This window comes from Mya arenaria, chromosome 5 (genome assembly GCF_026914265.1).
Source record: "Mya arenaria isolate MELC-2E11 chromosome 5, ASM2691426v1".
NCBI classification, from domain to species: Eukaryota; Metazoa; Mollusca; class Bivalvia; order Myida; family Myidae; genus Mya; species Mya arenaria.
Genome location: NC_069126.1, coordinates 65,308,934 through 65,336,601, shown reverse-complemented (window position 1 = coordinate 65,336,601; position 27,668 = coordinate 65,308,934). Strand labels below are relative to the sequence as shown.

At 33.0% G+C, this 27,668-nt stretch overlaps 2 protein-coding genes across 8 annotated transcripts in view; one reads left to right on the top strand and one right to left on the bottom strand.

Annotated features, from left to right (window-relative positions):
• Positions 1-5,520: 5,520 nt before the first annotated feature.
• The window catches only part of LOC128234067 (uncharacterized), an 85,859-nt gene continuing 63,711 nt past the window's right edge, over positions 5,521-27,668 (top strand). The window contains exon 1 of the mRNA XM_052948057.1: positions 5,521-5,560. The gene's annotated coding sequence lies outside the window, so the exon portion shown is untranslated. The remainder of the gene's footprint in view (positions 5,561-27,668) is intronic.
• LOC128234066 (receptor-type tyrosine-protein phosphatase alpha-like) overlaps positions 10,587-27,668 on the bottom strand; it is a 38,091-nt gene continuing 21,009 nt past the window's right edge. Inside the window, exons 3-26 of one of the 7 annotated variants that reach the window (XM_052948049.1) lie at positions 25,805-26,143; positions 25,359-25,640; positions 24,913-25,212; positions 23,740-24,024; positions 21,349-21,633; positions 20,798-21,109; positions 20,485-20,622; positions 20,178-20,211; positions 19,802-20,021; positions 19,552-19,639; positions 19,317-19,393; positions 18,924-18,960; positions 18,666-18,763; positions 17,493-17,609; positions 16,298-16,452; positions 15,820-15,955; positions 15,601-15,732; positions 15,309-15,429; positions 14,904-14,965; positions 14,608-14,736; positions 14,083-14,208; positions 12,938-13,071; positions 12,583-12,718; positions 10,587-12,316 (exon numbers count right to left, since the gene is read on the bottom strand). In XM_052948049.1, the coding sequence (XP_052804009.1) occupies positions 12,200-12,316; positions 12,583-12,718; positions 12,938-13,071; positions 14,083-14,208; positions 14,608-14,736; positions 14,904-14,965; positions 15,309-15,429; positions 15,601-15,732; positions 15,820-15,955; positions 16,298-16,452; positions 17,493-17,609; positions 18,666-18,763; positions 18,924-18,960; positions 19,317-19,393; positions 19,552-19,639; positions 19,802-20,021; positions 20,178-20,211; positions 20,485-20,622; positions 20,798-21,109; positions 21,349-21,633; positions 23,740-24,024; positions 24,913-25,212; positions 25,359-25,640; positions 25,805-26,143 (3,860 nt within the window). In that variant the 3' untranslated portion in view covers positions 10,587-12,199. Of the gene's footprint in view, positions 12,317-12,582; positions 12,719-12,937; positions 13,072-14,082; positions 14,209-14,607; positions 14,737-14,903; positions 14,966-15,308; positions 15,430-15,600; positions 15,733-15,819; positions 15,956-16,297; positions 16,453-17,492; positions 17,610-18,665; positions 18,764-18,923; positions 18,961-19,316; positions 19,394-19,551; positions 19,640-19,801; positions 20,022-20,177; positions 20,212-20,484; positions 20,623-20,797; positions 21,110-21,348; positions 21,634-23,739; positions 24,025-24,912; positions 25,213-25,358; positions 25,641-25,804; positions 26,144-27,668 lie in introns of those variants that run through there. The other 6 variants (XM_052948050.1, XM_052948054.1, XM_052948055.1 and 3 more) reach the window with 6 other exon arrangements.

Below are 27,668 nucleotides of genomic sequence, written 5' to 3'. Positions count from 1 at the left end.
TCTTTTCGCAGAACCAGAATGTTCTTCGAGCGTAAAAAAAAGACTGACTGCGTATTTCCCAAAAACAACAGCACTCTAGCTGAAAACTTTGCATGTCTGTCACACAATTTGTTGTGTTTTTTTAAATCATCATCGACTATGAAAGAACTCATAAGTTAGTGTCGTTTTCTGAAAAAGAGATATAGACAGCTACCGTTTTTGTTTCATTTATGCATTCAAAACAAGATTAACAAACACCACAAACCATTTACAGAAAAATTGCAGTTCTCATGTAATGTGTGTTAAAATACTTAAAGGAAACCTATATTTACAAAACTGCTATTAGTTTTAAATGGCAAATATTATTATTATCATTATAACAGCGTTGGCTCTGCACTTTCACAAAGGTAACTTTTGACAATTGTTCAACATCTAACTTATCTGCCTGATAAGGTTCCCCGAATTGATGCTGGTTTTAGTAGAATGCTGTCTCGGGTACGTTTATATCTAGGCAGACAGACATGAAATCTGGGTGATGTCTCACCCGTCATCATTGAAAGTCTAATATTTGTCTTGTAAAATAGATTCTTGTTAAGTTGGCATTTGTGTACAGACCCTGCCAACTTAATATAAGCCAGTATAAATGAGTATTGTGCCAACGTTATTTTTTATTGTCACTTTATTTTTTCCCTTTTTATTGTCACTCATGGAGTAGTTTTGTTCTGCTATGAATTCTTACAACGATACATAGCCCATCAAGGCTTATTGTTTTGTTACTTAATATAGACAAATACCAAGATTCCGCGTAAGTCTCCCTTTGTATAACAATACATCATGCCGTGTAACTTACTGCACTTAGTTGGTATAATAAATATGGGCTTATATTTAACCTGCTTTGAAGAAAAATGAAAAAAAAATAATTGTATACATTAGCTTTTACCTATAGCTTTTTCCTGCTCAGTATTCTTCGTATTGTAGAGGTGGTTAAAATCCCAATACAAACGAAACAACTATAAACCTGAATATCGAGATGTATGGCTTGGAATTAGTCATGTTATACAATAACATTACCTGAATTGAAAATCGAAATCTACTCATACAGAATGGTTTGGAAAAAAGCGTTTAAACAATAAAATCTGGCACATTTATTGCAGAGGTAATGTGAGATATGTATTGTGTTGTGTGAACAATCCAATTCTATTCTGCACAGCTGGTACAACAAAACTCTACGTGATACATTGCACTAGAGTGTATCAATTCCAGCGTTGAATGAATCATTGGCTTTTATCGTTTTACAACTGATAGCACATGCATTAGATATTGCATGTATTCGTTTCGACTGCTTCTTGCATAAATAATGCCAATTCAGATAACATATTTTGCTTCAAACAACCAACGGCAAAATTATGGCGGATGCAGAACATCGCGTTAACCTTCAAAACTTTATTCTTGGTTCATAATGGATTAGTTTTGTTCTTGAACCGAAAACTAACACGGGAACACAACTCATTAGGGCGTATTGTTTGGTTTCTAAAATTATACACAATCTAAGATATCGTATTAGTTTCAATTTGTGGTTTAATACATAATGCCGTCTGATAGACAGTGCTTGATATACGTAATACATATTGGCTAAACCTACTTTGAGTATCAATTCAAGACCGTTGTTGATATTAAGCATAGACATATCATAAATTTGTTTCTTATGGCATTTAACTGATTCTGTTTTGTAAAGGTCATTGAAAGCCAATACTAACAAAACCTCATACGCGTCTGGTATCAAAATGTCATTATTAACTTGAAATTAATATAGAGAGGATAATGTTAACGCCTTTAATAATTAATGACAACATAAAAAATGTGTCACCACGCGAACTATGCGTTTGATTAATAAATCAATATTATTGACTCTGTTCTTTTTTGTTTACGTACATTCGAATATCCAAGAGTGAAAGTACTGTAGACCTAGCTATGAAGCAAGTGCATAAAAATTGGCATTTTATAGTGCACAGTATGCATTCATTTGACTAATGTTTATAGATTATCCTCAAAATTGTCTGTATAAGAAGAAATTCTAACACCGTAACTTTTTACGTTATTGGTATTTACATTGAGAAGAAGAATAACTTGTAGCAAAACCAAGTCAGTTTCACCATTAACAGAGCTTTTCACATTTCAAAAGCAGTTGGCTTCTTACAACGGGAATTAATATTGCTTTGCGTCTAAAAATAGCCGAATACCAAGCAAATGTATTATTTTCACAATTTACAGTAAATAATGTTAAGAATTGCACATAGTTTACGTAAACATATTGGTAAAATTTAAGAGGTTGGTGTAGAATAAAGGTCTCTCGTTGTTTTTAAAGTGATACTTAATAAAATCAATACAATAGACATATATAACAAACATCACTTTTGAGTGATAAAACTTTGACTACTTACTTAATAATGCATTTTTAGAAAATATTAATTACTGATGATTAGATGTAAACATGTATTTAATAGCTGAAAACGAAAAAATATTAATTGACTGGTGTGTCCTAAAATATCTACAATGATCAACAATTGTTTCATTAGGTAGAAATAAAGAAGTTTTCTGCCCCTTCCTTTTAAATTAAACATGGTATCCTTCATATTAACCATTGTTTTCGATATGTATTCATTTTCGGTAAATTAAAACAACTGTATTAATTTTGGCACACTGGTATATGAGTGCATCTTTAAGTAATTCGCCTTAAAGCATTGTTTTTGACCTGACCTTTTGGTCAAGGATAAAAATAAAATGAGTTATAATACAGGTTGTAAAAAAATGGCAAAACAATCAATATGTTGAAAGTTCTGATTGTAATTTTATTTGATGGCTTCTACAAACAAACTTATTTAACCGGTGATCCATCATTTATCGGTAAAGCTAATTGGAAGCTTGTATGGTTTGTTTGTGGTGTTTGTATTTGTTAAAACGGTGTTTTACCTTAGTTTCTCTAGTTCATTTTCATTTAAATACTTGCCCGGTGTCCCAAAACAGGGTTTATTTTGAATGAATGACTACTGGGCTTGTACCTACAGTTTTCATTGTGTTATTGTTCTGTTTCCTCTTGCAGTTTAGACCAGTTGATAACATGCACATGTTTAATTGTTTTTTTTTAATTAAGTCCCGATATGGTAAGGTATAGATGATCCTCATTTTAGATATAAGTGAGATGGAGCTGGGGGTAGAACCGGTGTACTAGATCACAATCCGAGACTAGCGCAAACATTAATCAAAACATGTTCTAAACATTAACTTATTGCAAATATATGAAAAAATCCGTATGTGAAATATATATGGCAAGTGGGAGAAGTGAGGCGGTAGTCCGATTTATACTTGTCATCCGCAATTCATCCCAGCAAATACGAATTTTAATGCATACGTAATAGGAAAAGCAAAACGATATTTCATTTAGAAATATGATAGTTTTACTTTACCGCCATGGGACTGTCAGTGAAAATACAGTTTAAACCATCGTGCTTAGATTCACAACTTATATTCATAAAAACACAGTTATACAGATTTTCTTATGATATATTTCCCCTGACCTCATTTGTTCACTATTTGTTCAAAGGCGAAAACCCAATATGTGTTGATATTTAGGGCATGCATATAACACATTTGTCAAGCCATTTGAAGAATAGCATCATATCCGTCACGTATGTATAAGTCTAAAAAGTGAATTTAACAAAAACAACAACATGGATCGTGCTAAATTTGTTTCTGTTGTGTTGAAAATGAGATCCCATTTCTTACGTCTGTTACGAATAGACTGTATTCTTAACAGGTGGTCCTGCATAACAATTATATACTAGCTGTCACCTTACTGCATCAAACAAAACATTAAACGAAGGTTTACAACGATTTTTCTTAAAAAACAAACATATTTCTTAAATGTTTTACAAATTATATACAAATTATAACAACTTTAATAGTTCATGTATTCGTAAACAACCATGAACGTTGACATCTTGATATCAGTATTGACTTGTAAATTGGTCATGTGTAAAGAGGAAAACGCAAATACATCTTATCATTAATGACAGTATCCAAAGGAATATTGTGTCGAAACGACGACGACGTGATCGCTTTTGAATTAAGCAGAGGTTAAGGGTTTGTCATTCAGCTCAGTAGAGTTACAGGACAGGCCAAAACATTTTGGTTTCCAATAAAACTTAAGAATGAATAACAACTACACATAACAGTGTAATTCTTAATTATTGCACATATATTACTGACCCATTGTATCACTTGTACATTGAAATGTTAATTATTGAGGTAAACCAGGGGCGGATCCAGGAATCAACGTTAGAGGGGGCGTAGGTTAGGGGCGCAACCTTTTGACATGCACCCCTCCATCTGAACCGAAAGTGTATGGCATAAACTGTTTGCATATGGATTGGGGGTTAAGCAATCAAGAAAAAATAACAATTTGTAGTTGGAAATGATGCATTATGGGCGTATTTTATTATTTTTTATCTCCTAAATTGACATAAAAAGTAAACTTTGACGATTTTAGAGGGGGCGCGCGCCGGATGCGCCCCCCTCTAATCCGCTAGTGTAAACAACACTGTATGCACCTGTCAAGGTTTAATTGCAATGAGAAACGGGAAGAGGGGTCCGGTAATATTTGGACTTAAGTCTTTAATCTTCTATACATACGACATTGTCGTTACAATGTCCCATGAGAAAGGCTTAAGCAAGTGTTACTAAAAATGGATGCCCAAACCATTTGGTTATTTTTTTGTTATTGCTGTATATGTTCATATGTAATAGGTGTATGTTAAAACACAATACATTTGCTCAAACTGTGGGGTTATTTCCATAGGCTGCATGTTGACAGGCCCGAAAGTCTTGGCCCTATGAATTTAAAAAAGTATTTTCAATGCCTGGAATATCCTCGATCACAGGGATTTTGACTTTTCTACTGTAAGTTTGGCTTAAGTATGTGATTCCCCCACCCACGATAAACAAAAAACAACAACAACACTTTATAGGTAAAAGTTATTGACTAAGGCACTCTGTTTTATGCAGTGTCATGTTTCCACGCTATCCTTACCACACTGCGTGTATGAGATGATTCAGAACTGCATCGTTTCCCAATAATCGCTGGGAAGAGAAGGGGATTTCCCAAGTTTTCAGAAAATTTCTAATTATTCCGTGAGGATTACTTTTCAGCCATTTGTGGGGATTATTCTGAAAGGATTGTTTAGTAATTATAGTGCTCATATAAGCAATGTTGTTGAAGTGGTCAAGCGAAATGTTAGATGCTTTCACCACAGGGGCAGCCAGAAATGGATGAACATATTGTGGCTATGTCACAGGTCTGCGAATAACGCTTGAGGAACGAAGGAGTGCATTGCATATGTAATGCAAAGTTTGTAAATTAGTTGATTTTGTACAATGATCGCACGCTAATCACATAAATGAAATATAACAAACTTTTCACATCAACAAAACATCAATTTCTGTACGGATGCCGTGTAAATAATATGACAGTTAAGCAGTTTTCAGACGAGTCATACTTCTCCAGGCAGCTTTCATTTCCAAGCAGGTCAGTATTCTTTTCAGAGTAACGAATTTACTCGTTTTTTCAGCTGACCTTGCATTATAAAAACTTATTGTAATTAATCGCAGCAGATAGCGACACAATTCATAAGGGCATAGTATTATTATACGCATCAGTATTTAATGTTAAACCATTTATATTAGATATTGCAATACTTGTATTCAACGTATTCAACGTTTAATATAAGAGTAGATTTTGATTGCCAGATCAGGTAAGCAATAATTTGCTTACAAAAAAAACATTGGTAAAGTCATACAAGATGCACTTTATTTACTACAATTGTCTAAACATTTTTCTAGGTGCAGTATGATCTGGATTTGTTCTGTTCTGTCTACTTTCAAGGAAGTATAACTCATACTATTTGGTTTCTAAACAAAGACAAATAACAAGATTCCTTATCATTGTCCCTTTGTTTAATGATACATAAGGCGTTGTAATGCATTGCTCTTAGCTGATGTCCTGCTTTGAAGAATAATAACAGAGCGTTGTTGATATTAAGCATGGACCAATACTCAGTTTGTTTCTAATGTCATCAAACTGTATGCTATTTTGTGAAGATGATTTAAAATTTAATACCATCAATATAAACGTTTATATCGAGACTTGAAATTAGTCATGCCTGAAAATGCAAACGTACATTACCAGCATTCAAAGGAAGACTGTGTCATATCGAGCACGCTGATTTCACTTGTAAAGACAAAAAAAAATAAAACTATTGTGTTACAATTGGAGCTATACAATGTTTATTTTCGTATGCATTTTACGCTTAGAATTTATCCTCAAACTGCCGCAACTCTTTTTGTTTCGATATGTGAGACATTTTGTGTTCTGATACAACAGAATTATTTCGAAATAGAACACTGACAATTTGCTCAATAGCTTAAAAATGACGCATCGTTGGAAAGGAGTGTACCACAAAATAAATTAAATAAAGTTTGCTTCAAAATTGATAGATTTGGTTTTGAATAGTTCAGTACCTTTAACTGAAATACGTCTTAAAACGATCGAATTCTGCAAAGCGGTTTATATTTAATAGTACCTAGTAGTGAAGTGACCCTTTTAAAACAGATAATTGCAATCTCGGCATGACCTGGACAATAGTGACTGGTGGACTACCGAACGGACTTCATTAGTCAATCAAACGCGTATACCATAGATCATAATCTTGTATTTACGATTCATGACGTCATTTGTCTTCCATGCTCAAGGTGTCGGATTAAATGTGAGCCTCGCTGAATCACCCTCAGAAAAACAAAACAAGAAAAAACAAACAAACGAACAAGAAAACACAACAAACAAATTGATAGGTGCAGTTTTATTTTCTATCCTTTTTTGTTTGATTTACATGTAAGATTTCCACAATTCTGAAAATGTAGACTTAATATTTGCAATGAAGAAATATATTATAACGTGTGCATTTGGACACTGTATATAAGTAATTCTGCGGGCATAAGGAAAAATCACATCCCACGTATGCAGCAATAGCTCCAAGACGAATATTAGCTTCCGGCAGATCTCAATTGCATATTTAGTATTGTAAATAGTTGCATTTTGTTGAGGTCATGCATATGGGTTTACGTTGATTTGGTTGGTGTAGAATGAAAATCAGTCGTTGCTATGCATTTCGGGTAAAAAAAAGAGAAATAAGTTGTCAAAAGATTCAATCCAGGTACATGTAACAATATCTAATAACGATATCAAGGTACGGCTTGTTCTGTTTAATAATTTGAATAATTGATGAAATGAACATAGATTTAAATGTTTTATACATTTTTGCTGTGACCTGATAATTTACAGATGATGGTCTTTAAACATAGGATTGTACTGGATGTGGAGAACCGTTGAATTATATCACAGCCGCACACGTGCCAGAACATGTATCAACACATGTTCCAAACACTTGCTATTTGTAAATATATTAACTTTATGGTGTTCTTCGTAATACTTGTGTGAAGAATAGGATCATATTCGTCACATTTACAAACGTTGCATGGATATATTTCTACGTTATTAACAATTAAATCACTTTTTCAAGGGAAATGTAACTATTTTTTTGTGAAATATGAGATACCGTTCTTAACACATGTGGACCAGAATCCGTTTCCGCTCAGGTGGACCTACATGATATTTATGATAACTTGCACTAAAGCGCATTAATAAAAATATCAAAGGAAGCAGCAGTGTTTAATGGTTTAAAACCTACATAAACTTGTATTACGAATTGCATACATCCCTCCATATCGGCCAGTGTATGAATATATTTCAATAGCTATCTGAAATACACATTTATGCTGCGGATAACGAACAATAAATCAATCCCAGATGCACATAAATCTCAGATGATTTTTAAGCTTACTTCAATGCGCATCGTTGAGCAATTTTGATCTGATATAAATATTTACAAGGAAACACAAATCGTTTGCTCAAATTGTTTAATTGTAAAAATAGACGTGTTTCAAGATTCGGTATTATTATCACTTTGTATAATGATAGTTTATGCAATGTAACCTATTGCGCTTGGTTAATGTTATACATATTGGCTAAGCTTGAATCCAGTTAAAACAACATATTTACTTTTCTGCAGCCAGGGTGTAAACAGAAGTCACTATTCATTGCTCGTATGCTGGTAGTTCACCGAACACGTTCTCCATCAAATATAAACCTTAAAAAATGCAGACGTGCAGACAAAACTTTAGTATGCTCCTGTTTAATACATTTATTGTACGATACATGACAGCATTTGTAATTTGCATAAATTTTATAAACTAATATATTGTAACTTACGGGGAGTGGTCAGTGAAGAAGTTAAGTTTAACCGTTTAAAATGGTTATAAGAGTGTGTTTTCTCTTCAATATATAGTCTGTAACAGAATCTCGTTAAAATCAGAGGTTGTGGATATGTTCCTTTGCTCGAACAAGTTGCTCAACATGCTCAAACTATTTTCCGATAGGCCCGGGTGATAGTATTTTCCCTATCTTTTCCGAAAGGAATTTTAATGCCTGGAACATCTCCGACCTAAGGGAAATATACTTCCTTGCTTCAGGTTTGTGATTTCGTGTGTGCCCTACCGTATCCAGGAGTGGCCAATCATTATTGATCATTATGGATTATCCTACTGTTATATGCACATTGTAATTGTCAACGATTAAGTTTTTGTAGAATTTACTGAAGCATTTAAACATAATTCTTTATATTAAATTGGACTGAAGTGTCTCAGCGTTTAATATTATACAACTTATTATTTCTTTGACTATACTGGTATATATGTTCGTCCAAAACGTTTAGTATAAAATGTATAATTATTGATTTACTTGTTTCACACTTAGTGCAGTATAAATTGGTTTCGTTTTGTACTGAATACTGACGAGGAAATACAACTCATCAAGGCATATTGTTTTGTTACTAATTATAGACGAAAAACAACATTCAGTATTATTCTCCCTTTGTATAATAAATACATAATGCCGTGTAACTTCTTGATGTCAGATTTACAATCGACCTCAAAGGGTTAGAAAAAAATGAAACTTCGTGCTTGTTGTTATAAATATCGTATTCTTTTTTTCAGTTTGTTTTGTACATACAAAATTTATTATAAAAACACGTCTTTGTTGAATCGATGTTTTAGGCTCAAACTGGATGTTTTCAGAGAGCTAAAATGCTAAAACACACGATTGCCGTTTTAAAATTTGCTCAATTGCTAAACACTGAAATATGAGGTACAAGATTTAAATTATGATTTAATCTTAGTTAGAAGTATACCATGAGATTAAACAAAATACAGTTTACACTGGCGTTACAATTTCGCACGGAGGAGCTAAAACCATTGATGCTTTAACTTAAAGCGAAACTCATTTGGGGTCATGTGTGTATATTATAATGTATAATGTGTTTGTTGCTGAAACTAGGGAGTGATTTCTGATAGGCCCGGACGATAGTCTATGCTAGTGTATGTATTTTTTTCCGAAAGGCATTTTAATGCCTGGAACATCTCAGATCCCAGGGAATTTTACTTCCTTCCTCAAGGTGTGGAATTTCGTGCGTGCCTCCCACTGTATCTCGGAGGGGCTTAACATTATTATCCTAATGTTATACGCACATCAAATATTTTGTTTTCCGCGATTTAGTTTTTGTTGACAAATGTTAGCATTTGAACATAACTCTTAATATTAAATTGCACTGAGGTGTATCGGCGTTTGAAGTTATACAAACTAGTTGGATTATATATTGGTTCGTCCAAAGCGTTTAGTAAAGAAGTAGATTTCTATTGCAACATCAGTTAAACAATATTTACTTATAGAAACCAACGACAAAGCAATGCAAGATGCGCAACAACTAAATTAGAATTATTGACTCACTTGTTTCACTCTTGGTGCAGCATAAATTGGTTAAATTCTGTAAGCAATACTTACAAGGAAATACAACTCATCAGGGCATAATGTCTTGTTACTAATTATAGATGAAAACTAAGATTCAGTATTATTCTCCCTTTGCATTTTAAATATATAATACCATGTGCCTTGCGCGAAAATGAGGTAATAAAAAACGATATGCTTTGATGAAGAATAAAGGACCGTTGTTCATATTAAGCACAGACCTTTGCGCATGTTTCTTATGGCATCAAACTGTATTCTATGTTGAAAAGGTTATTGACAACCGATAATAGAAAAATAACCATTAACGTAGATATCAAAATACCATCATGGACTTCATACTTTAGTTTGAAACAATCAAAATGAGTCATTTCTGGAGAGGAAAATGCGAACTCCTCTTAATGTCAGTTTCACAATCAAGAATTTGGAGAATTAGAAAAATTGACCTGAGTTATTGTTATCAATATCGTTATCTTAGCTATTAAAAATCATTTTTTGCATGTTTATAACACATTTATAACATTAACGTTCATAACATGCCATACTTTAATACCAGCAGGCTCTCGCTGTATGTTGTATGCAGAAATATATGGTTGTTTAAGGAATAATTAATGACATAAATTCAAATCGTGTCAACATCAGAGTTTTGTTTTATTTATTTCTGAAACATGACAGGTGAAGCAACAATACTAATTGGCATGTAACAATGGCATAACAGTCTTCAAGACCAAACAGTGCTCACTGTTGTATGTTATATAAATGGCTGGTTTCTTTGTACTTATGATTGAATCATTGCACGTGAGAAATAACACCCATTTGGAACGTATAAGCAGTCGTAAAGACCAAGGGAAAACAACTAAACAGTGCACACATGCAGTTTTATAATCATTGATTCTGTCCCTTAATCATCATATGCAAGTTACTCACAGGAAAGACGCAATTACAAGGAGGAAGTTATGTTTATTCAGAATACATGACATTGTATTTATTACAGGAAACATTACAAGTGCTCTAAACTAACAATACTTATGCAGAACAGTGGAGACAATAGCAACATCATTGTTCTCAAACAATAAATACAATTCAGACAGGAATATAAATTTTAAATCAGATTGATCAAGATGGAATTTAATTGCCTTGTTTCCTACCAAGAGGCGTAATAAATTTCAGTCGTATGGCATTGGTTGTTTGTATGATCACAAAATAGTTAAAAATCAATTACAAAATATTAGTTTGAACACATGGTTTTAGTTGAGTTATAAAACAATATATATGCTAGATATGATAGTCAATGACACCTATGCAAATAGCTGATTTCAGTAAATAATGATAAAACACTTATAAACTGCATACACACACAATATGAAAGAATGACGAAAACAAATAGTTATAAACATATGTGTAAAATAAATAAATGACATTTAATCTTAAGTTATTTTAGATTAAATTTGTCTAAATGTTCGTCCTTCCCTAATACGACATTTAAGTGTATGTCCAACGTGTGCTTGTATTCTTATTCCACCTGATGATGACCAAATGATCGATATATTGAACAAAATATGTCATTGAGTCATATATTTTAGGTAAATGAGACAATATGCATGCTAACAGTAAAATGAAGCAATCAGAGGACCTTCGAAATAGTTTATGATTATTACTGCGCAAGAATTCAGCAAAATAAGTCGATTGACAGCTTTTAAAAATATATTTTTAAAGTTCAATCGACTGTTTAAACATATACATTTCGTTTTCTTAAAGTGGATACAGCAAATTTTCCTTATGACTACACTAAAAAAATAGATCAAATCAGGTATAAAAAATAAAACATAAGACACATATATACACTTAAATTTCAAGGAAAACACATTCAAATTGGTTGCAGGTTTGTTAAATGTAATTTTCCTGGTTTACTTTAAAAGCGGAAAAAGCACTTGAGTATTGATCTTCGTAATAAATGTCAATTGTCTCATTTATAACATGTGAAACTTGGAAAACAAGATTTCCTTACAAGGAATTCAAAATGACATTGAACAGCAAAACCAATAAAAACATCGTATGTCGTGGCCTTGTGTCTATAAACTTTGTGTATCTTAAATTTGTTCTCACTCAATCATCGCAGGATTTTCGACCTCCACATAACTACGAATAGTAATTGCTTCCGTTTATCCTTTAGAGTTATAGATGCGTGAAGCACTTTGTCAAACGACTAGCGTACATGGAGTGCAACGGTTTCGAAATCAGGTTTAACCTGATTTATAAGAACTTGGGAAATGTCATATTCACGTATTCCTGATTTTCGCTATCTTCGACTTTCTCTTCTCTGTTTTTAAGGTATTCAAAAACTACTTCATGGCAAAACTGGTACTGCTCCTAGAACAAATAATCAGAACACACGATTATGTTCAAAATGTCATACGTTTTCATCATCATCATCATCATCATCATCATCATCATCATCATCACAACATCATCATCATCATCATTTTCATCATCATTTTCATCATCATCATCATCATCATCATCATCATCATCATCATCATCATCATCATTTTCATCATCATCATCATCATCATCATCATCATCATCATCATCATCATCATCATCATCATCATCATCATTTACAAACAACATCTTACCACATCAGTAACAGCTGCCTCGCGCCGGTATTTCACCAACCTAACCGTTTCTGCTATTGCAACTTCATTGTCAGTCTTAATTCGGTCAACAATGCAAAGAAGTGCCGCAAATAGTCCACTGCGTGAGTACCCATCGCTGAAAGATAAAAGGCATTTAAAACGTATTTTATTGACGCCAAACGTCGTTAATCTTGCAATTACAATTTCAACCAGTGCTTACAAGTCGACATACGACATATACATTTTTGAAAGTACCCAACACAAACACTTTCGTTTCAAAAGGATATATTCTGCGCAAGAGTCATGCTATATTGAAACCTTGATCGACATTAAGGCCATGAGAGAAATCACCTACTGGCATTGAACAACCACAGGTCCTGCAATCCTACTGACCATCTGGAGGAAATCGGTCAAGGTCGTCCGTTCACAGCGATTTACATATCCAGGCCAGGCTGTGAACTGATGTACCACCGTCTGTTTGCTTTGACGCTGCACAATATAAAGTGACAATATGTAAATAAATAAAGAGAGGAACATGCGGCCTTGTTAGTGTGTTTGTGTTCTTTAATTCATGATAAAATACCTTTTCGGCTAACGATATATCTATCCTTCGAGAAATGCATTGGTTGTTTGTATGATCACAAAATAGTTAAAAATCAATTACAAAATATTAGTTTGAACACATGGTTTTAGTTGAGTTATAAAACAATATATATGCTAGATATGATAGTCAATGACACCTATGCAAATAGCTGATTTCAGTAAATAATGATAAAACACTTATAAACTGCATACACACACAATATGAAAGAATGACGAAAACAAATAGTTATAAACATATGTGTAAAATAAATAAATGACATTTAATCTTAAGTTATTTTAGATTAAATTTGTCTAAATGTTCGTCCTTCCCTAATACGACATTTAAGTGTATGTCCAACGTGTGCTTGTATTCTTATTCCACCTGATGATGACCAAATGATCGATATATTGAACAAAATATGTCATTGAGTCATATATTTTAGGTAAATGAGACAATATGCATGCCAACAGTAAAATGAAGCAATCAGAGGACCTTCGAAATAGTTTATGATTATTACTGCGCAAGAATTCAGCAAAATAAGTCGATTGACAGCTTTTAAAAATATATTTTTAAAGTTCAATCGACTGTTTAAACATATACATTTCGTTTTCATAAAGTGGATACAGCAAATTTTCCTTATGACTACACTAAAAAAATAGATCAAATCAGGTATAAAAAATAAAACATAAGACACATATATACACTTAAATTTCAAGGAAAACACATTCAAATTGGTTGCAAGTTTGTTAAATGTAATTTTCCTGGTTTACTTTAAAAGCGGAAAAAGCACTTGAGTATTGATCTTCGTAATAAATGTCAATTGTCTCATTTATAACATGTGAAACTTGGAAAACAAGATTTCCTTACAAGGAATTCAAAATGACATTGAACAGCAAAACCAATAAAAACATAAATACCTTTTCGGCTAACGATATACCTATCCTTCGAGAAATGCAGTTTTTCGCCTTATCCACGGATAAAGGACTGATGACAAATGGTCCAAAACAAAGTGGACTCTTGTTTTCGGACCAATAGCAATGCCGCTGAAAACGTAAATGGAAACGCAAATAGTATTTATGTTAATAGATGCTGCAACAGAAACTGGAGCGGTAACCGAATCATTTATTGATAACGATATGAAACTTAAATCTGCGGTTGTTGTATTTTGACATTTGTCTCTAGTGGTCCTCTAGTTCTACCTCTATTGTACCTATAAACAATATCACAGACATTGAATGCTTGAATGGTCTGTGCCACGTACACTTAGAAAACCTTCTGAAAGTACTCCATTTTTTATTCATTAAAAAATACAATTAGAAGGTTTGTTTTATTGCATTTAATATAAGGCTTTACACACAATTGTTGTTTGGGTAGTTTTTAGATGTGTATATTATAAACTTTAGAAGTTAATGTGAGATCTCCGACGAGTTTTGTAGACGTGCCTTATCGTCATCTTGGTCCAGTAAAACGACATCTCGAATGTTGTGGTCCCACAAAAGTCGAACAAAATCAACAGTTGTATTTTGCAATGGAAATTGCGTCACAATATATTTTTGACCCTCTCTGTACGTCTAAAATATGGACAAGAATAATTTAGTTAAAGTCCGTTTCATATATGCATAACAGTTAATGTCACGTAGTTAGGTTTTGCAAGTATCTTGTCGATGCAAAGATAATATGATTAATGGTTTATTCTATTTCTTTTAGATATTTTAACATATGCGTTATGTTTACAAACCGGAATATACACAGCATTTATGAAATCATTTCCAGACGAAATGAGTGGTCTAAACATGTCATCTGCAAAGGAATATAATAAAACATAACATTTATTTCAAATATTCATCTGCTACAATTTGTACATGTACTTTTGGTCCCCATGCAATGGCCTAGTTTCTTCTAGTTTGAAGGACAAAGCAAATCATTTCTCACTTATTGTCTTTCTTATTAGACCCTCAAACATTCAAGTCAGCCAGTAATTTCTGATTCTGGTATTGCAGATATGAACTGAATAAGGTTTAATAAACTGTACTAAGAACACGTCTATTTTGCAACAAATGAGGCTGTTGATAAGTACTACTTGGTAATGTTTAAACTATTATTTCATTTTCAGATTTTAAATATAGCAATCATCTAGACAGACCTGGTATGACGTTCATATCGATTGATTTGCACTTGTTTTCCGGTAATTGACCGTCAGGCATTCTGTTAAAATCTTTTTCGTTTTCCACTGTTTTCACATTCACGACCGCATCTGTTATCGCCTATCAGTGAAAATAAATGTACAAGTTAACAATATTTGTCCGTGAAAAAAGGAGATTTTATCTTGCATAAAATACAATATATTGGTGTGCAATACAACGATTTTATTCATATTTTAAAAGCTCCTAAACTTTGTCTTAGTATCGAGCGGACTGAAAACCAATTATGCATACCTCGAACTCCTTGTTTAGTTTTCTGTCATCTGTTACAGTTGACTGAAACCTCATGCTATTTTTCGAAGTAAAAATTAGTCCAATGGGGTCTAGCAGTTCCGAAATAGCTTCATGAAGGTAGAGATACTGCTCCTAAAATATAGATGAATATTTAAGTCTATGTTCCAGACGCTGTGGAAACATTTCATGTAAGGATATAAATTGAACGATGTGTCATACCTTTGTCTGAACCAAGCTTACTCGTTGCTCTCTAAGAACATTCACAGTTTCTGGAAAATTCAGTTTCTCATCAACCTTTCCTTGGTCATAGAGATAGTCTAAGGCAATGAAGGTTCCTGTCCTTCCTACCCCGGCACTACAGTTATAACAATGACTTTCAGACGTTTTATTGATTGTTTATAATTATAAGCTCTGTCAAATTCTTCATAAGATCATAATGGAAGATTTTAAAGTTTACTTTATGTTATAAATACAAAGTGCATTCATAGGAATAACACGAAATGTTGCCTAAGTAAATAGATGGCCAAAAAATATTATAATGACAATATAGTATATTTGCTAGTAATTTTAACTAAAATCGGGCGTGAACTGACCTAAGTGGCAATCTTTGAAGGCAAAACAACATTTTCATACAATGTGTTTGGTAGAAAGTTTACAATTTATTTTCCTTTTTATAATAATAAGATAATATTGCAACCTGCAATGCACCATCCAGGGTGTTTTTTCTACAAATTCACTCTGTCTCACTTTTCTCCAAAACTGCACTAAAGACAAAGCCGTCGTTGGTACATTTTTATCGGGCCATGATGTGTAATGAAACTGAACCAATTGTCGTTTGAATCTGGTTCCTTCCTGCGTATAATTTAGTGTAAGATGTCAAAGAAAAATGAATAATTTGATACAAGATGTCAAAGAAAAACTGTGTCAAAGTGACAAATACTGACGACCAGATGAAACATTTATGTACAGCCAACACTACACAGTACAGTATGCTAAGGTCATTTGCCCTGTGTTTCTGCGTTCGTGATGCCTTTCTGTGCCTTATTTATTCAGTTACAATAAGGATAGAAATAGTTTTGTCGGCCGATTCAATAAAGAATTTTAGTCAATACTTATATAATCTTAACTCTGAAATAACGTCACAAATGGAAAGATATTATATTATGTATTTTATAAATTGTTTTCACTTTTAATAATGGCTAAGGTTCAATTTACATATATATGAAGCATTATTATAAAACTATGACACTTATATAATTTAATGTACGACAAAAAGATGTGTATTGAAACAGGCCAAAGGCGGACTTTGTTGCGATCGGGGCCATCGTGTACACCAGTTAGGCATTTCCGGTTAAATTGGGCTGAACATATCAATCTTGCATCCCTATGCATATGAGTGACGCACATTTCTTTTTCACTTTACTGTATAGCTTATAGTCCGTAAAGTCTGGCATTAAATTACAGCCTGATCAAATATATTACTACTACTATGTGGAGAAAAAATGTGTAAAAGCTTTGAAAATCATGAAACTTTGTTCAAAGGGTATTCATGCAAGTATGTTTCTGAAAAGTAAGAGACCAACATTATTTCGATAAAAAGGTGTCATGACGACCATTTCATCTCCCCTTTATATTTTAATGTAAATATTTTAAAGCTCTTGACTGGTATTATTTTTTTTCCTTATTTCAACGGTTTTATGTGAACAAGTTTTCAAGAGACCCTGAATCACACACTTAATGTAAAGTTGTTGTCTGTACAAAAACTAATATCTTTTAACTTTTCCAGCACACCAAATTTCACAGGAAATGCTTATCCGGTATGCAGGACTTTTCAATTTTGCTCGCAAACATATAAGCGATATTATTATTTTTGAGAATTTTTTTTATCTTACCATGCTGTAGGTGAAATGCCTAACAGCAAAATCAGCATACTGTTCAACGTGATCAAGTTTGACATTATACTTTCCGTATGTAGCCCGCTCATCTGGCCAATATTTTGAACATTTTTTCTGCAATAAAACATTTGCAACTGAAAACATAGCGTACATATCATCATTGTTTTGGTGCCCATGCACACGTAAATAATTTATGTTTTCAATGCAGTTAAAATAACACACGTCGTTTAGATAGGGTTTCTAGATATTGACGACTAATATACAGTTCAATACCGTTCATCCATAATCGTAGGGACCCCAAAAGTTACTTCGAAATAACGATATTTGGGATAAACAATTTTTAGAAAATGACTGCGTTCGCGAATTATAGGTGACGTGAAATTCTTAGTCGTGAAGATTGCAATGTTACACGTTACCAATACGAGACATTCGGTTTAAGGAAACTTTCGTATACATGTTAAATAATGTGATGTCTCGCTGCATCTGTTGAATCCTTCTCCGCATTGTTCGGTAGCGGGTCGAGTGAGCAATGTGGGGATCGAATCCGATGACATTTTTAATGATTTTTAGGTTGTGTTTACCAGCAATTATATATAAACTACATCAACAAAAATAAACCGCTCATTTTCTGACATCGATTTCTGTAACAAACGTGTTCAATTTCATTCTTTAACAAGTGCTAATTGTGTTCATCGTCACCTCAAGCCGACACCCGAATGCATTCCCAGTTTGAGATGATCGAGTTCGAAATAAGTATTGATAAATAAATGTGAAATACCAAATCGTGACCGTTATTTTACTTCGCAATAGCGATTATTTCGGACTAGCGATTTCGGATAAAAGATAAAACGTTTAGTTAAACGAAGAAGAAATCAAATCGGGGCCGAAAAATAATTTCGAAATAGCAATAAATTTGGATAACGATGTTCGGAATAGTGGTGTTTAACTGTATCTACATTGAATAAGTAAGACATGGTTGTAAATTCATTCATTGCATTTTATACTTAATAAGTCTTGACAAAAAGTCAAAACTATTATGTTTAAAGCCAATGAAATTGTTCTAACATTTCCAATTATTGCTCAGAGTAAGAATTATGTTCTTATTTGATTTATATATATATAATATATTAAAGATAAGGTGCTTTAATATTATATTCCTTTTTAACATACCTTGCAAGTTTCAATAAGATTCGTAACCATTACAATGATCTTGATATCCTCTAAATGAATCATTCTCCAGGTATCGCTGATTGTATTTTCGAGAGGTCCTGCAAGATTGAGCAGTGTTCTACCTTTCAACAAAGTTTTATGCTATGGGTGTAAAAAACAATTCACATTTGACATGCATGTACTTTCGATATCATAATATTAAGCAGACACGTATTAGTAAGAAAAAAAAGCATTTGGTAAACCAATATGGCAGTATACCTTGAGCAGCTATATATTTCCTTGGTTTACTGTATCCCTGTTGAAAATGAAATCATTATAATGAAATAAAATGCTATCACTATGCAAACCTTCCAAAGCATTTTATCTTATGTATAACTGTTTGACTGTAGAATTTTCATGAATATACACGGAAAACGGACAAGCACCAAAGCAAGAGAGTCAATTTGCAAGTATTCAAAGTAACGGAAAACACCACATGCTTAACATTTGAAGAAAAAACTCAAAGAAAACTTTTCGTATGTACAATGATACAATTAAGGGACTGTTACTGAAGTGTTAAAAGGGAGCACATACAAAAGTTACAAAATCTCTACAATACATTTGAGCAAATACTAAGATATCTTGGCGTCAAAATGCCAACATAACACTTACATCAATATAACTTGCGTTTATGAAATCAGAGTCTGGATCCCCTCTTACAAAGGGAAGGACCACTCTACTAGCATCATCTGAAATTATTGCAAAAAAACAACACTATCGTAAATAAACGCATGATACATTGGTTACATCAAGCGCATTGAAATTAAGCATCAAATAGGCGGAAGAAAATGAATATGTAACTGCAACGCCCATATTTGAACATTAAGAAATCGAATTTGGTACTCACATGGGTAGACACTTCTGTATCTATTTTTTGAAACATTTCTTGGCTTTAATGCGTCTTTTGTGTCGTATTTTAGACCAATTTGCAATGTCTGAAATACAATGGAATAATTTATTTCTTGATATAAAATTACATGATTGCCTGAGATACCAATGGAAATGAATTAAAACGAAAAACGGTTGGTGTAACCTTTTTGACCGTTGATGCATTTAAGTTACCAATGCAACACTGCTTAAGTAATAGCCTTACTTACATAAAATTCTTTAAACAAAGGTGAAGGATCTACTTTGAGCTGTCGTAGAGTATACCGTAGTGTTTTAATTGTTAAAGACTTTCCACCAAAAGCATCCTTTATCTGTATGTTTGCGTATATGTGTTTTTCTTCTTCATACTCTGGAGTTTCATCATTAATTGGTAAAACGTTGTCAACAATTGTCTCCATCCTTCCACTATCATGACGGGTATCTCGTAACCTTCGTTTTAAAAATTGTTTTTGTAAAAATGGTTTTATGAATTAAGTATTTAAGCTTTGTTATTGAGAAGCAAAATATAAATTAAACACGTTCATGTTACCTATCTATATATGTAGTATATCACAAGAAACTTTGTTAGTATCACTCGAAACTTACAGTTGTAATGTGTTGTTGTCATGAATTGGTGTGCCTAAAACAAAATTAAGTTTATTCATTTACAAGAACTTATTATCAATATTCTTTATATCAACATTTAATAGGAGATATAAAAATACAGCCATCAAATACCTACCTACATACCTACCTACCTAAACACCCAACTAAACTAGTACAAATAAAACGAAAAAATAAAATATAATTGTTTATTATTATTGTATACTTAAACGGAAATATTTTATTGGTATTTGGTCAAGATCACAGACTGCGACTTGGCTCTATGCTGAGAAAAATAAATCATACTAGCCTTTACTACGTTTCAGCCACCATAAACGGAGAAGTAAAACTACAACAGCTATACCACAAACACTACCGACAATGGCAATAATGTATTTACTTCCATTCCTCTTATCATTCTGTGGTGTGTTAGCAATAGTGGATTGAACTGTAACGCACAAATCGAAATCTGATAACATGTGGATAGTTGAGATTACTTTTTTGGCAAAATGTCTTCATGCATACTTGACAAGTATGTCAAGTGTTATGCTTAAAGAATGAATTTATGCCATCTCATCAAGGAAATGTTCAAACGAGCAACAAATATCCATGGTTTTACTTACCGTCTACAATAATGTAAAACGTTTCGATCTTGTAGCCAATTTCGTTCTCAACCCTTACGGAATAATTGCCGGAGTCCCAGGATGCTACACTTGTTATAATGAGCGCAGTTGACATTTTATCTGTAGAGTTGATAATAACTCTGTCTGATGCTGTTGAGACTATTGGAATTTGCATATTGTTTGAAACGTTTGTCCACGTGAAATAAGTTGGAGGAGGGTTCGAAAATACACTGAAAAGAAGTTCTACCTTACTTCCTGGTCTAGTTTTAAAGGTGTGTTTTGGAAAGTAATTCGGCCGATATAAAGGTGAGCCTGTAAATATAATTAGAACAATGTAGATTATTTTTTCAACAAATCAGTTCATTAATTTAAATCAGACCATCCGTTATCAAACCGAAATGATACAAAACTTGAAACCAATCGGATTGGTACGTTTACCTGTTGTGTAAAGACAGTTTCGCTTTTTCGATGGAAATATGTCTATGTTCTTTTAACTAAAAAGGTTTTACTCATTTCTAGCATAATCTGATTCGACGCTAGTGCGCACTTACATTTGACATCTACTGTGATGTTTCTTCTGTCAGGTTGCTTACTGTTGTGCTTGTTTGCAGACAAGCACGTAAAAGGACCGATGTCTATTAAGCACGAACTTTTCTTGGTGTAATTTAATTGATTTTTCCCATGGATATGTTTTATAATCGATCCATTTGCTGATAATATGCTGATCAAAGCAGGTGGATCACTATCTACCTCACAATAGAAGTTAACTTCATCACCATGTTGAACTGTAGTTCTCGTAGTATTCATAGCAGTGAACGTCATAATTGAAGCCTTATCTAGAAATACAGTACGTGACATCAAACACACTTTAAATGCAAACACTTTGGTCATAAAGATCATAAAGTTTTACAAATTATAATCAACCCTAAAGGTTTGACAGGTAGGAATATCATATGTAGACAATTTATTTAGTAACAACTCATTTTACAACGCGCGGCATGAGGATAGGAGGAAGAGCTTCATTAACTCTTTTAATAAAACCAAGTATTGACAAAAACGTTGTTTTTGTATGTGTTGGTTTGGAATATAGTTTGTTAAGGAAAATTAAGATACATTTTATTTTCAATCATGGGTCATTTGATTTATGATATGTTAATATATGTATTCGTAATGTAGAAAAAAGGCAAAACTCACATTAACCTAACTTGTTATACAAATAAAGATTCAAATGCATATGACATATTCAAAGTGGGTCAATTTCATTTAACATGTTTATATTAATATCATATAAACCCACAATTCAAAATAATCTTAAGAATTAATGAGAATCATTAGCAAATTGATAATAAACCTTTTAATAGAACTATATAATCTTGCATACATTGAAAATTAAAGAACAATGCGATATTTTTTAAATACTTATTCAAGTTGCGTCCTTCATATTAATGTGACCAATGCACATTGTTGACTATATTTGACTTATACATTGTAGTATGTTAACTTCATAGAACATTTAACTATACATCATCAAGAATACTTGTTTACAATGTTTTGAATGATACTAAATCAAGCAAGATCTAAACAGTAAACATTCAAATTAGACAAGTGAGCGATTGCATTTTCATAATCAAACTCCATTTTCTCTGACAAAACTAAAAGCAATGCTATCGTTAATTTGTATTCTTTGGATAGCATGCACTTAAAAATAAGATGTACTTCATCCATAATTTTTCCAGATGAACAAATCTTACAGAATCTGTTATCATCAGTAAATTTGAACTTAAACTTATGTAAATTTATTTAATGTTTCTTACTATTTCCATACAACAACTCTTTCTTGCAAGAAAACTACAAAATCAACTATCGGTATCAGATGATAACATATTTAACTGTACTAATAGGTAACAAAAAGCATTGGAAAATGACCTGTTTCACAACAACAGCATTTGTATAATTGTATTTGCTTTTTTTATTTAGCTTTATCTCTTTTGTTAAAAAAAATACAGCGAGAGCAAGTTCCATATGATAATAAAATCCCTCGATATTAATTTGTTGCAACATGCTTTATAAGTATGTGAAATTCTTACACTTTTGCAGAACGTTATATTATAAGTTTTATTTAAATTTACAGGCAGACTTTACCACACTATTGCTAGGGTTTATTAAGACAACTTTGTAGCTCTACTAGTTGATAACAAAAATATCCTTAGGATATATTCGACTTTTAAGTACATAAGCTTTGTTTACGGAATGGTTTATTAGATCAAGATACAATATTTTGTAAATGTGTAAGAATGATAAGCATTAAAATGGCATTTTTGGTTTTTCAATGCCACATAATTCCGTACAATGATTTTTTTACTTAGCCTAGGGGATACATTTATCAAAATCGTTTTTATTACAATTATTGGACAAGATTGATAATGGAAAATGGGTTCAGAATCAGTATTAACACGTTAAAATAGCCTTATTTCTCATCCTGTAATTTTTATTTTTCTTCTCAGCCATAGCAATAAATGCATCAAGATTGCCTTATTTCCAATACTTCGTATTCGACCCAATCATAAACCAAGATCATGCAGCAGTAATCCTTTTCCCAAGTTTAGTGCGGCTTACAGCAAACACACTGCTTAACCAACGAATTGTGATCGTTTGCGAATAAACATCAAAATAGAATCGTGTCCAGGTGAGCCATACATGAATGTGAAGTACATAATTAATTAATAGACATAAGTGTCATAATCAGTTTTTAAAACATAGCTCTGGTCTTAAGCGCGTTTTGCTCTAGTGAGCCATACATCTTATACGTTACTAATTAAGCGGCAGTATTTACATTATTTCAGTAACAGGCCATATTTTGGTTCTGTGATGGTAATATATCTATTATATCTAACCGTTCAATTAATTGGTTTACAAGTTTATTAAAACCAACAAAAGCATACATTGGACATCAATGGTAACGTTTTTCACATCACTTCCGGTAATTTCCGTACATCCAGTCCGTTGCATTATGTTTTGTGCGAAACAAGTAAATACGCCTTCATTGGTTCGAGAAATATTTTGTATGATGAGGTATTGGTCAGATGTATTCATTCCAGGCAGGTTTGTACTTGTCCAATAATATGATGTAACATTTGAATTTCCCGGCTCCGCTTCACAAGTTAAATTGAAGTTAACACCTTCAATGACCTCAACATATCGGTTAAGGTTTGTTATGTTTGGTGGATCTGAAAGATAAAGCAATGCCAATGTTCTAAAAACATCCTTTAACACTCTTTGAAAGCAGAACACCAATCTAATACACTCTGGTAGGTAGATTCGAAAGCAGAAATGACATATACTATTTCCTGTTTTACTGACGGTTATCGAAAGTGGAATACTATCATCCGATTCTGATGTTTGCAATATTGTTAAAGTATTAATTCGTATTCGCTTGAAAAATTTGAATAATCGCACACTAGCGTTCATACAAGATGAAAGCACGAAACAAAAAAAGAATCAGTCCTTTTATTTATATTTGCGTTTTTTCAAAAAAAAAATATGTATTAATGACTTTGGTTGTTATCAATTAAGCGTTTATCAGGATTTTTTTTTCGAGAATATTGAATGCCTGATTTATATATGCATGACCCAGACCTTTCTTTCTCTGTCTACAGAGATCACAAAAGGTAGTCGACGACTGACTAATGTAAAATGAACGCAAATTTTATCGTCACGAAAAACAAGTGCGAATATTCATATGTGTTGTAATTCTATAACTCCAACATATATTGTTTAAAACAAAATGCAGTTAATATATTGTATACTACAGGTGGTTTATTGAAATATAGCCGCTATATTAATCCAAAATTGCACTTGTTTATACATTCAAGTTAACATTCACATATCATACAAAACATAATTTCTGTTTTTCATTTTCATATTGAACAATTAATCGTATTTGAATGAATAACTGTGCACCATTACATAACACGAAACAAATAGCACTCTTGTCACATGTCAACATCTTCAATTATTCACTGTTATTCGACAAAAAGATCAGCAAAACCATGTTTTAGGGACTGTCGAGAATCAATTTTATTTATCATATTTGCATTTTGCACAAGTTTACTTACACAATATATCAAGATGAAACGATGAAACATTTCGTCCCACCACTGAACTTCCGTATGATGTGTTCATTGTGTTGTAGGTATGACAAACATACGTTCCTGCATGTTCTTTAGAGACCTTCGAAATTTCGAGTGTACACGATTGTGAATGACTTGTCCATTGGCAAGTTGGCTCCGGATTTCCAGCAGCAACACATTCCACTCTTACTCGGTCATGTTCTATTACTTGAAGACATTTTTGTTTTAAAGAATAGTTTTGTATGCACGTCGTATTAACCCAAAGAGCAAGAATATATGGGGGATCTGAATAAAAACAACAACAATAGTTGAGTTCCTCATAAACTCTAGGAGCGAAAATAAACACCGCCATATTATTCTTATTCTTTATGTTGCTTTCATCAGTTGGATTAGTAATTTGAACTAATAAAATAATACAAATTCATACGCACACAATACATTTACTGCAATCATTGAATCAACCGAAGCTTTTGTACTATCATCACCAGTCGGGTATAATGTATTAGAAACCTCACACGTTAGGTTAGAATCACTGTCAAATGCCTTAGTGATGATTGGCTCCTTATGACCTGTTGACCAAGTATAAGTTGGTGGTGGATTTCCGTCAGCAATACAGGCAATTCTTATCTCGTCATTCCTCATTACTGAAATGCTGCTGGTTGTAATAGTAATGTTTTCTGTTACAAATTTGATACTAGGTGTGCCTGTGTGATCTGTATAAAAAGAAACTCAACTGAACTCATTTGGGATGCAAAAGTCAACGGAACACTTGAATTAGATGTGATCTATGTAGCATATACATTAATGACGTAGCATTTTTATCAAAGACGTAAACGACAAAAATAGAAAATTTTCAACGATGTTTATGCAAACTTACATTGAACATTTAGACGAATCGTTTTGCTTGATACTTTGTGGTTTTCTCCATTACTTGCATTACAATACACAACCATGCCGTTTTCTTCCCTACTCACTGTGTGTGTCAGAGTGCTCTTTACGGATATAGTTCGATCAACATTTCTTATATCTTCCGTTTTTGAAGCATTTAAAAGACGATCATCGGCATGGACACTATGTGTTTTATTGTCCAGGTACCAACTGATATTTGCTGCAGGTAAGCTATTTGATGCCTCGCAAGTAAGCTTAAGTACATCGTCTTCCTTCACTGTCATCGAGTTGGTCTGTTCTGAACTGATGATTACATTTGCGATTGGTACTGGAAAAAGAATGTGCGACACAACGTTGCAGTAACATAACAATTAGATTGTAGGTAATAGTTTACAGATTTAACATATACATTAAATACAAAACAACCTAGAGCGTTCAGGAAGATGGTGACTTATCGTGTATGGTACATTGACAAAGGGCATCGTTTAATAGTTTCATTCAAACGTGTATCTATTACAATTAAAACTTTTACATTAAAAAAATCAACTGTCAATACAAAATGTTTCAACAATTAGAAAACAGAACATATTTTTATAACTTGTATTTGGATAAAGTGGACCAGTCAGTCAGAAAAGGAGTTTATAAAGGGCTGCCTGTGCCTAAAGGCTACATTATGGTTGACCCAGTCACATCCTCCTGTGTGACACTAGATAATTTGTGATGACGGAAAGTGGAAATTTACCGCCAACTAGGTGGTTGGTAAACACCTAAGAAATCATTTTGAAGCCAAGATGCCGGAACACTACGTTTAATAATATCTGGATTGTTCAATGGTGCCGACGTTTTGTAGGAAATGCTGCCTTATTTTAGAGCCACTCATCTGGTGATATCGGCTTCAGAAAAATAAATGAATGACATCATAACAGGTAGTCATGAAAGGCAATGCTAACAAAAAGTATGTAAGTTACTCATAATTGTTATTGTTAAGCTGTGAATCATGTTTCCGATTGAGATCTGTAACCTTGCGCCCACACATCATTTGCAAAACCGGGTAAACTGTTATCTTTCATTTCAATATGATTACTCTTTTTTATACCCGTCAACGGATTTAGGGTCAGCAGTGCAGGCTTAGAAAGTAGTTATGAATTAAGCTAGCATCTACAGGATGTGAATAAGAATGTTTCAACGATAAGACAATTGAACACAGAACATATTTTCAATACGCTGTTCGAGGAAAAAGTGGACCAATCAGGCAGTATTGGAATTTATAAAGGGTGTACGCGCCTATAGGCTACAATATGGCTTGACCCTGTCACATCCCCCATTTACATTTTTACTTTATTCGGTATTGTTGGGATACAATCGAGGTTGTGCACACATAGTGACACTAATTTAAACCCCCAGTGAATGTACAATTTACTTACCGATCGAAGGCGGTACATGTCCTTGATAAAGAGCCATAGTTGACATAATATATATGTAGTGCATTGTGTGTGATTGTTTGTTTTTGTGTGCTATGTCATTGGCGTTGACCCTTTGTCATTGAACGGGTTTTTTTTTAAACATTCGACTTCAATACTTATGTGAAAAACTAAGACTTGTTCCTGAAGTTTGTCATTCATATATATGTTATATTACAGTATAGGGTATTTTTGAATTTTGTCAGATCTCATTTTATGTTTATGGCAATGTATTATATAAATGATATACATGCTACAGTATGTATAAAATATTATATTGGCTAGTTGAAATTATTCAATGTGACTTTAATGAGCCTTTGTCATCAAGCCACTGTGACTATCAACGCAATATTTGACAAAATTCAAAAAGACCCTATACTGTAATATACGTTG